Genomic DNA, 12114 nt, shown 5'->3' on the forward strand with positions numbered 1-12114 from the left:
GAGACCTAAGGAAGACATTGTTATCAGTTTTGAACCGTTTATCTACCCTGCCCATATATTGTAAATTCTATCATAATTTTGGTCATTTTTTTAAGTTTCCGCGGTCTAAAATTATCAGAAAATACTATTTAGGACTGAAGGAGCACGTTGTGATCAATTTTGAAAAGAAAATCCGAGGACCCGTTTATCTTCCCTGTTCATAATCTGGTAAATTCTATACTAATTTTGGGCACCATTTTGAAGTTTCCGCGGTGTGAAATTTTCAGGAAACACTATTTGGGACCTAAGGAAGACGTTGTGATCAATTTTGAAAAGAAAATCCTAGGGCCCGTTTATATTCCCTGTCCATATCTGGTTAATTCTATAGTAATTCTGGGCACCTTTTTGAAGTTTTCGCGGTCTGAAATTTTCAGGACACACTATTTGGGACCTAAGGAAGACGTTGTGATCAATTTTTGACCTAAAATCCGAGGGCCCGTTTATCTTCCCTCCGCATATTTGGTAAATTCTATAGTTATTTTGGGCACCTTTTTGAAGTCTCCGCGGTCTGCAATTTTAGGAAACCCCATTTGGGACCTAAGGAAGACGTTGTGACGAATTTTGAACCGAAAATCCGAGGGCCCGTTTATCTTCCCTGCCCATATCTGGTAAATTCTATAGTAATTTTGGGCACCTTTTTGAAGTTTCCGCGGTCTGAAATTTTCAGGAAACACTATTTGGGACCAAAGGAAGACGTTGTGATCAATTTTGAACCGAAAATCAGAGGGCCCGTTTATCTTCCCTTCTACCATTAATTTTACCTATGCTTCATCACAGATAAATATATTTTGTTCAGATGATAGAGCAGCAGCAGCACTTTAAATTATTTTTAGTTCTTTTGGAAATGGTTTGGCTGACCCATTCCATGCTTTAAATTTGGAATAAAGGAAATTATATTTGACAACCAGAAGTATATATTATTTCTGGGGCCCCTAATAGTAGACATTTTACTGAAATGGGCCCTATAACATTTTCGTTTTATTTAACACGTTTTTAAATGTAATTAATCTATTCCATGTTTCATAGTCAACTATTTGACGAATTCATGTTCATATCATATCATATGGAATAAGAAAATTTTATGTTGACGTAGGTTTCTCTCGAACGGCTTAAATTGGAGCAGGTACTTCTACTATTCTACAGGTTAATAACCCGGTCGTGATCTAAACTATTGGTTAGCTGAACTTTAGACCACAGCTATACGCTTTTGCAGTTCTATATGCTAAATAGTTCTGAAGGCTTCGAATACTTTAAATTATTTTATTGCTGATTGTTAGAAAGTATTCTAGCTTAAATATTTTTTGTCCTGCAGAACAATTATTCCATCTTATTAATTAGAGAGTAGTATGTTCGATAGCTTATGTTTATGAATTCACAGAAAAGAAATGGCAATGTTGTTAAAAAAAAGTAGCTAAAGAACATTTTTTAAAATAATAAATAGACCAATAAAAAAATTATGATTTCTTTACAGCTAACAACCCACACTCATTGTCGTATGCAGTAATAACGGTTCACCGAAATAGTCATTATTATTATTTTTTTGTATATTACAGATTAATATGTAGAATACGCTCGTCGAAAACAAATTTCAAACAAATACTAACGAAATGTGTTATACAAATAACAGTAATAATAATAATAATAATAACAAATAAATAAACAATAATAAAGATATGTATGTATATTGAAATAATCTTTTGCATATTATTCGTCATAATCGCTATAATAAAAACATTTTTCTTCCTGTTCCTCGTCCTCCTCCTCTTCTTCTTCATCCTCAAATGTTGAAAAGTAAGTAATTGAGAAGTTAATAACATTAATTGGTTTCCGTACTAAAATTGAAGTCAAAAAATCTGACAGGAGATTCTGAAGATCAGGGTGGTCAGCTAGATATGACTTGTAACTTGCTATAACTGTCCCCTGTAAGATAAGATTCATACTCATTGAAACAAAACACTCCCAATAAAACAATATGTGTAACATTTTAAAATTTCTATTTTCATTCCTTTTACACATATTTCAACTTGACAAATAAATTAGTTATATTAAATGCAACATTTCAACTAATCAAATTAAAAACTATATACTGTTTCAAAACAACATGACAACGTTTCGGAGGTGATTCCTGACACCAAGATAAGACAAAAAGTATAGACCATCCTGGGTGCACAAATACTTCCTTTCGGAGTTATAGGCTACCGAAAACATGAAAAAAATGAACTTTAAGCGTGTTTGCACACGATACCGACAAATCGGTGGAAGCCCCGATAATATCGGTATCGGTGTACTTTGCACACGTCGCCGACAATATCGGTGGAAGCCCCGACAATATCGTTGCCGGTGATAAGCGAAGTAATCGACACGCACAATATATTCTTACCTTCGAGAAAATAATAGGTGATTCTGAATGATTTTGGTGGGTAGAAAAGGAAAATGATAACAATTTTTGCACATCACGTCACAGTTCTGAGGTATTGCCTTAGATATAATTATTTCGCTCATACATGTAATTTATTGAAATGAAGAACGTGAAGTAAGCCCAGTTAACCGTCAAGAATCCAAGAAGAGTGAAAGTTCAAAATGTTTTCCCATAAGGACATTGTGCCTTACAAAGCCCTCTTATCTCTCTTTTTTCCCAAATAGATAACAAATGTAAGAAGTGTTGCAAACAGCGTTAATAATAATTTAACTAAACGTACTGCGAAAAGTTGCTAGAAACTTTAATTGTAATGGAAATAATTGTAGGTTATTCGCTGTACGACATTTCAAAAGTCTTTAAATCCCTAATTTAACAATAGTAAACGAAACAAATTTTGTCTTTAAAATATATTATCAAATCGCTAGATTTAGCGACAAAATTCATAAATTGGAAACTAATTGTAAACTCCTTAGGTTATAAAAATTTTATTTATTGGTTACTCGCGCTGCATATCACTATGTATTTCCGTCCTTATAGCCCATCGACAAGGGCGCTCATGTTGTGGTTTCCAAGGGGGAAATATAAGCGAGGTTTCAAATATAGTTTCAAATTTTGCTATAACTAATGTAAAAACTCTATTGGGTTTTCGATATTCCCAAGTAGATTTCTTCTTAGGGAAGGGTGAGCGCCCCACCTTGCCCCCCTGATGGACGCCCTTGCCCATCGATGATTTACAGTGAGAAAACACACGCCCCATCGTCTTATCGCGTTCTCATTCCATTGCAAAGAAAAATCCCTGTGGGCGGTATCAGAATTCAGAGTCGTTGGCAAGATCTCCTCACGTGTGTATTAAGTATGTTTCAAGGATATTGTTTTAGAAATCTAGTGTTGTGCTGTGTATCAAGAGTGTTATTGGTACAGAATAAAACGAATTGGTTCACGCCGAACGTGTACTAATCCTCCGGGCAATTTTTATGTGTGTGGTAGATTTAGACCCAAATCACAAAAAAGTAGATATATAACATTACAAAACTTGCTTATACTTTGTACTTCGGTTGTCGAATTGGAGACAACGACAAGCCATGGGCTCCTCGTCAGTGCTGCTTAACTTGTAAAAACGACTACAAAAGTGCATTACCACCTGTAATTCTCGTTTTCCTGAAATAGCAAGCAACCCAAACAGCACGGCGGTTGGGTTGGTTGCGAATTCGAAAGGCGTTGGACCAAACCTCAATTTTGTAACAAATATATCAGTGTGGCAAACTGCAAATAAGAAAATAAAACAAATTGTTAAGAATGGCAATTTTATTATCGTGACGAAGTTGAATAACATCTAAAGTTACAAAATGATCTTACTTAAGCAGTTCAAAAAAGATGAATGACAAGAGAAAGATATCAGAAAAAAGCATTTCTCTCCTTCCCCCCCATAAAAGAAATTTCACCTCTCCGAACATTTCATCACGATATATCAAAAGTGCTAGTAACAATATGTCACATGTGGGTAAAGGACATGAAGAATTGTAACGAAACATTTTATATGAACAACACGCAAAAAAAAAAACGAATACGGTTTTTTTTTCTGCGGAAAAACGGTTTTAGGGGGGCAAAAGCTCCCAGGAAAAATTTTGAAATTTGACGCCCGAAAGGTAAGAAAAAGTGAACCGAAGTGAATGAAATTCTGCACAGTTATTACAGACATAAAACGAGGGAATACGGGTTTCTCATTTCCCTTTAAAACACGGTTGGGTGGGGCACGGACCCCTCCAAACATTTGATCACGAAATATCAAAAGTACTAGTAACAAATGTCAGATGGGTGTAAAGGACATGAAGAATTGCAACGAAACTTTTTGTATGGACAATATGCAAAAAATGAAGGAATACGTTTTTTTATTTTCTGTTGAAAAACGGTTTTAAGGGGCAAAAGGCCCCACCCAAAATTTTGAAAATTGACGCCCGAAAGGTAAGAAGAGATGGACCGAAGTGAATGAAATTCTGCACATATATTGCAGACGTATAATGAGGATATGGGTTTCGTATTTTCCTGGAGAGAACGGTTGAGTGGGGCGCCGACCCCTTCAGACTTTTGATCACGAAATATCAGAACCGCTAGTAACAGTATGTCAGATGTGTCTAAAGGACATGAAGAATTGCAACGAAACATTGTGTATGGAAAATGCGCAAAAGTAAATGAATACGGGTTTATTATTTTCTGCGGAAAATAAATATTAGGGGTCAAAAGCTCCCACCGAAAGATTTGAAAGTTGACACCCGAAAGGCAAGAATAAATGAGCCGAAGTGAATGAAATTTGCACAGATATTGCAGACGTAAAATGAGGATACGGGTTTCGTATTTTCCTGGAGAAAACAGTTGGCCGACCTCTCCAAACCTTTGATCACGAAAAACCAAAAGAGCTAGTAACAGCATGTCAGATGTGTGTAAAGGACATGAAGAATTGCAACGAAACTTTTTGTATGAACAATACGCTGAAAACAAAGGAATACGGGGTTTTTGTTTTCTTGCGGAAAAACAGTTTTAGAGAGCGAAAGAACCCACCCCAAACTTTTGAAAGTAGACGCCCGAAATGTAAGAAGAAGGGAATCGAAGTGAATGAAACTGTGCACAGATATTGTAGACATAAAATGAAAGAATACGGGTTGCAACGAAACTTAGTGTATGGATAATATGCAAAAAATATACGAGTATTGTTTTTTTTAATTTTCTAACTAAAAATGGTTTTAGGGGGCAAAACCCCCCACCAAAATTTGGGAAGTAGACGCCCGAAAGGTAAGAAGATATGAACCGAAGTGAATGAAATTCTGCTCAGAAACCTTTGATCACGAAATATTAAAAGTGCTAGTAACAGTATGTCAGATGTGTGTAAAGGACATGAAGAATTGCAACGAAACATTGTGTGTGGAAAATACGCAAAAAAATAAATGAATACGGATCTCTTATTTTCTGCGGAAAAAACTTTTTAGGGGTCAAAAAGCTCCCACCCAAAGATTTGAAAGTTGACACCCGAAAGGCAAGAATAAATGAGCCGAAGTGAATGAAATTTGCACAGATACTGCAGACGTAAAATGAGATACGGGTTTCGTATTTTCCTGGAGAAAACAGTTGGCCGACCTCTCCAAACCTTTGATCACGAAAAATCAAAAGTGCTAGTAACAGTATGGCAGATGTGTGTAGAGGACATGAAGAATTGCATCATAATTTTTTGAATGGACAATACGCTTAAAATAAAGGAATACAGTTTTTTTATTTTCTGCGGGAAATCGGTTTTAGGGGGCAAGAGCCACACCCAAGATGTTGAAAGTTGATGCCCGAATGACAAGAAGAAGTGAACCGAAACGAATGAAATTGTGCACAGATATTGTAGACGTAAAATGAGAATACGGGTTTCGTATTTTAATGGATAAAACGGTTGGGTCGGGCACGGACCCTTCCAAATATTTGATCACGAAAAACAAAGTACTAGTAACAGTATGTCAAATGTGTGTAAAGGCACGAAGAATTACAACAAAACTTTTTGTATGGACAATACGCAAAAGATAAAGGAATACGTTTTTTATTTTCTGCGGAGAAACAGTTTTAGGGGGCAAAAGAACCCACCACAAACTTTTGAAATTTGACGCCCGAAAGGTAAGAAGAGATGAACCGAAGTGAATTAAATATTTCACAGATATTGTAGGTTTAAAATGAGGGCATACGGGTTTCGTATTTTTTTTTTGTTTTGAAAAAACGGTTGCGTTGGTCGCCGACCCCTCCAAACCTTTGATCACTAAATATCAAAAGTGCTACTAACAGTATGTCAGATGTGTATAAATGACATGAACAATTGCAACATAACTTTGTGTATGGACAATACGCAAAAAATAAAGGAATACCGTTTTTTTATATTCTGCGGGAAAACGATTCGAGGGAGAACGAGCTCCACCCAAAATATTGAAAGTTGACGCCCGAAAGACGAGAAGAAGTGAAGCGAAGTGAATGAAATTGTGCATAGATATTGTAGACGTTAAATGAGAATACGAGTTCCGTATTTTAATGGAGAAAACGGTTGGGGGGCGCCGACCCCTCCAAACCTTTGATTACGAAAAATCAAAGGTGCTAGTAACAGTATTTCCGATGTGTGTAAATGACATGAAGAATTGCAACGAAACCTTTTGTATGGACAATAGTTGAAAATAAACGAAGACTCGTTTTCTATTTTTGCTTAAAAACGTTTTATGGGGCAAAATACCCCACCTCAAAATTTTGAAATTTGACGTCCAAAAGGTAAGAAAAGGGAACTGAAGTTAATGAAATTTTGCACAAATATTGTAGACATAAAATGAGAATAGGGGTTTTCTTTTTACCTAAAAAAAACGGTTAGGTGGTGCACGGACCCCTCCGAACCTTTGGTCACGAAATATCATAAGTGCTAGTAGCAGTATGTCAGATGTGTGTAAAGGACATAAAGAATTCCAACGAAACTTTTTGTTTGGACAACACGCAAAAAAACAAAGGAATACGGTTTTTTTCTGCGGAGAAACAGTTTTGGGGGCAAAATAACCCACCACAAACTTTGGAAGTTGGCGCCCGAAAGGCAAGGAGAAGTGAGCCGAAGTTAATCCAATTGTGCACAGATATTGTAAACATAAAATGAGAGAATACCGGTTTCGTATTTTTTTTTTAAGAAAACGGTGGCGTTCGTCACCGACCCCCGCAAACCTTTGAGCACTAAATATCAAAACTGCTAGTAACAGTATGTCAGATGTGTGTAAAGGACATGAACAATTGCAACATAACTGTGTATGGTCAATACGCAAAAATAAAGGAATACTGGTTTTTTATATTCTGCGGGAAAACTGTTTTAGGGGGCACGAGCCCCACCCAAAATTTTGAAAGTTGACGCCCGAAAGACGAGAAGAAGTGAAGCGAAGTAAATAAAATTTGCACAGATATTGAAGACGTAAAATTAAAATACTGGTTTCGTATTTTCCTGGAAAAAACAGTTGGGTGGGGCGCCGACCCCTCCAAACCTTTGATCACGAAAAATCAAAAATGCTAGTAACAATATGTCAGATGTGTGTAAAGGACATGAAGAATTCCAACGAAACTATTTGTATGGGCAACACGCAAAAAATAAAGGAACATTTTTTTGTTTTCTGCGAAGAAACAGTTTAAGGGGGCAAAATAACCCACCACAAACTTTTGAAGGTTGACGTCCGAAAGGCAAGGAGAAGTAAGCCGAAGTGAATGAAATTGTGCACAGATATTGTAGACTTAAAATGAGGGAATACGGGTTTCGTATTTTTTGGGAGAAAACGGTTGCGTTGGACGCCGACCCCTCCAAACCTTTTATCACGAAATATTAAAAGTGCTAGTAACAGTATGTCAGATGTGTGTAAAGGACATGAAGAATTGCAACATAACTTTGTGTATGTACAATGCTCAAAAAAATACAGGAATGCGTTTTTTTATTTTCTGCGGAGAAACCGTTTTAGGGGGCAAAATAACCCACCACAAACTTTTGAAAGTTGATGCCCGAAAGGTAAGAAGAGATGATCCGAAGTGAATGAAATATTGCACAGATTTTGTAGGTTTAAAATGAGGGCATACGGGTTTTGTATTTACTTTATGTAACTTTTTATTTTTTATGAGATTCTTTTTTTGGGTGGGGAGGAGAGAAATGCTTTCCTCTTATAGCTGTTTCTTGCCATTTATCTTGTTTGAACTGCTTAAGTAAGATCATTTTGTTACTTTCGATGTCATCCAACTCCTTCACGATAATAAAATTGTCATTTCTAACAATTTGTTTTATTCTCTTATTTGCAGTTTGTCACACTGATATATTTGTTACAAAATTGAGGTTTGGTCCAACGCCTTTTGAATTCGCAACCAACCGAATCGCAGAACTTTTTGGTTGTTTTGGTATTGCAGGAAAAGGAGAATTGCAGGTGGTAATGCACTTTTGGAGTCGTGTATACAATAAATCTTAAATTGAGATTACATAGACAAATAGAGGCCTTGCCGTTTTCTGCATTGATGGTGTGGAGGATACCAACAAACTACCTTAATGACTGTTACTTCTGCATGACTAGATCTCCTCCGGCATGTCTAGAAAAATAAACATGTCATCCAGTATCCTGATATTTTTTCGGCCATACAACCTATGCCTCACAGTGACGATTTACCAATACCTGTACCCTCTGACACTTGAACAGTGGAAGAAGACTGGAATAAACCTGACGTTTCACCGGAGTCCGTGGCTTTTACGTCAAGAGATCCGGATTGTATACCAATACATGCTGACAGAAATATACATTTAATACAGCAGGAACCTTAAATGATTTAGCACGATACTTAAATTTGTCGAATGTTGCATCCGAACTTGTGGGTTCCAGACTACAACAATGGAAATTACTTGCTCTCGGTAAAACATTTCTGAGTTTCGACACAGACAACTCTTTGCATAACATTTTGCTATGGAGGAGAATATGTGTTTCTGTACAGATGTTACCGGTTTGATGAACAAAATAGGTATTTTATACAATCCAAATGAGTGGCGATTGTTTATCGTATCCTCAAAATTTAGATTGAAAGCCATATTGCTTCATAATGGTTTTGCATCAGTTCCGTTTCCAATGCTGATTTTTAAAAGAGAAACGCAAGCGTTTGTAAGGAAGGTAAGAGGCATATTTCGTTACAATATAAGGTATCAATAGTGTAGATAGGCCTATAAGGGGGACACGTAATAATGAAATCATCATCAAAAGTTTGAATATATATTTCCAAGACTATTTATAAACATCTTATCTCCGGAACCCCAAAGTTTTTCAATTCTCTATGCTATTGTTACGCATGATTGGATGCATATCGATTTACATTAGTAAGCTGATTTAAAAAGAGAGTTGCATGATTGTATAAGTGTGTTAAAACCTTATTGGTGTGACCATGTAACAATGTGTATCGAAACGCTTTAATATACGTATAACACAGTAAGACCACGATTATCCGACACAGTTTCCGGGCTATTCAACCGATTCCTCTCTAGTTTTGGGAGACATAACTATGTAGCCCTAGAAGGTTACTCTCCAAATTTGCTGTAATTCGGTTGAATAGGGGCTGAGAAATATCCCGAAAACTGCTTCTGATAATCGGGTTGTACTGTATATAATGCGAAAACTAACCTGTTCATATCTTTTGAACAAGACGTGACAGGGCATTCTTATGATGATTTTCGAAATCAGCGTGACCGTTTCCTTAAGAATCACCTATTTTGATCGCGGAGGTATAAAAAAGTTTTTATTTGTTGGGCATATTTTTTTTAAAACAAGGACTACAAAAACTGTTCTGAAGAGGTGTGGAAGATGGTACAAAACTTAGTCTATGCCTAAGATGGTGTATGGTATGGAGATGGTATAAACATAAAGTCCTATGCCTAAACATGTTTAGATTTAACAGTACCATTTTAAATAGAGTTCGTAAACATATTATGTTCGTTTCGATGAGAATTGATGTTGCGGTATATTGCAAACTATATTAGTTTTAAACTTTTGCTGAAACACTGTTACTTCTGATGAAAATGAAAGGAAGTCATAATAATCAGGATTTTTTTCCATAGGCTTATGTTCAGTGTATCAAACTTTGAAAATTAGGATTAAATTAATTTCCAGAATGTAATAAAATTTAAATGCATTAGTAGATTTAAAAAGATACAATCAAAGAGAGAGAGAGAGAGAGAGAGAGAGAACAGAAATAAAAAGGGAGTAGAAAATAATCAAGGGAAATTGGTTATCTAAAATTCTAAATTTCCTATATTCTATTTGATAATAGCTATTTAGAGGGAAACTGATATCGCCAGCAACATCGGAGGCTTGGCCAACTGCATCTGCCGTGTCGGAGGATTGGCCGATAATGTCGGTGCCGTGTGCAAGCTACGATTTGAGTACATTGAAGTCGATTCCATCGCCGACATTATCGGCGATTTCACCGATATTATCGTTGCCGTGTGCAAACAACCTAAAGGTCCATAGCTACAAAACTATGGGACCTACCGTAGTCCGGTCAAGACTTCACTTAGGAACTAATATATGCCGTATCCAAAAATACCTGTTTCAGAATCCTGCGGTAGTTACGCAACAATTTTCATAGAGCGAGTTTGGCTACGGGCATACAGTTTGAAGTATTCACCAAATACCTCTGTAAAGTACTGTTACAGAAGTACCGCAGGATTCTAAAACATGGATATTTGGATAGGGCACATACTAGTTCTTAAGTGAAGTCTTGACCCGACTAGAGTAGGTCCCATTGTATTGGATCTATGAACCTTTGAAGTTCATTTTCTCATATTTTAGGCAGCCTATAACTCCGAAAGGAAGCATTTGTGCACGTTTCAGGAATAACCTCACAAACGTTGTCGATGTTGTTTTGAAACACCCTGTATAAATGTTTGTTGAAATTAATGTAAGATCTGCTTGGTACATAAAATGACTGTCATTCTTGTATCTGATGCAGATAGCAAGAAAGGCATTTTAAAGGCTACTTCAATCGCGGCATGATCGGACAGCGCCACAGGAATTGTATTTTGTTGTATCACCGATGTGCATAAACACTCTGAAATGTATGCGCGGTCGATTCTACTCTTCGTCGTAGTAGTGCAGTGGGTGAATACATGCTTTGAATTTGACACAAGTAAAGCGTCTTTTAACTTTAGGACACGAATAACCTCTGGCAAAGGAGGACAAGGCGTGGTAGGCGTCAGAGAATCTCGGGGATCAACAATTGCATTGAAATCTCCGGCAATTATACAATGAGGAATTCCCGGAGGAAGTAAGGAAGGAATGGTAGTTGCATAAAACTCGTTCCTCTCTTTTGTACGTGTAAAGCCAGAATGACTGTATAATGCTATAAAACAAATGTTCTGAATATAACAACGTATAGCCCTTCTTTCAGGGGCTAACACAACACGATCATATCTCAGACCCTTTCGAACTAAAATTGCGACCCCAGTCTCTTGGTCGCGGTTAATAATAGCTTGATAATCGGTAAGAGACTCCAAAGATATAAGGAGAGAACTTATTTCTTGTAGAAAACAAACGTCTGGTCGGCGGCTTTCGATAAACTGCTGTAGAAGGGCCTTATTATGATCGGAACTGATTCTATGAATATTGAGTGGTACTAACTTAAATGAATTTACTGTTGACATTATAAAATCGCTCAAAAAAAGGTAAAACAAAAAGAAAAAAGTACTTACAAAGGTGAAAGGGATTCTTTCCTATGAACATTAGTAAAGTTACGCATTTTGAACGAATATAAAACAAACCGAGTGAACTTTCCTGTACGAACACAAAAACAAACACTTCCAAATACAACATTATAATATATAATGTGGACGACACCCTGGAAAGCAGGTGTGAAGGTCAATAGCGGAGATTAAACACACCACGCCTCAGGGCGTTCTGATTCAGATATAGCCCGATGTTGTGATCGTGATTCGCGTGTCTCAACTTGGTCTATCCCTCGTGTAACATCAAGGGCACACTGTTCCTTCTTTCTTGTAGGCGTTCGAGTAACTTTCCTTCTTTTTTGTTGTGAAGAAAAATCAGCTTGCACAGAAGTAACAGTATGTTCAGCTGAAGACAGGACATTATTGTCTTGCACTTCAG

The 12114-nt window shown here is 36.8% G+C and overlaps 1 protein-coding gene across 4 annotated transcripts in view; it reads right to left on the minus strand.

Annotated features, from left to right (window-relative positions):
- Positions 1–654: 654 nt before the first annotated feature.
- LOC145671241 (ciliogenesis-associated TTC17-interacting protein-like) overlaps positions 655–12114 on the minus strand; it is a 527666-nt gene continuing 516206 nt past the window's right edge. Inside the window, exon 9 of one of the 4 annotated variants that reach the window (XM_081740150.1) lies at positions 655–1959. In XM_081740150.1, coding sequence (XP_081596276.1) covers positions 1744–1959 — 216 coding nt within the window. In that variant the 3' untranslated portion in view covers positions 655–1743. The remainder of the gene's footprint in view (positions 1960–12114) is intronic. The other 3 variants (XM_081740149.1, XM_081740147.1, XM_081740146.1) reach the window with 3 other exon arrangements.

The sequence above is a fragment of the Thermobia domestica genome, chromosome 15 (assembly GCF_964235325.1).
Source record: "Thermobia domestica chromosome 15, izTheDome1.hap1.1, whole genome shotgun sequence".
NCBI classification, from domain to species: domain Eukaryota; kingdom Metazoa; phylum Arthropoda; class Insecta; order Zygentoma; family Lepismatidae; genus Thermobia; species Thermobia domestica.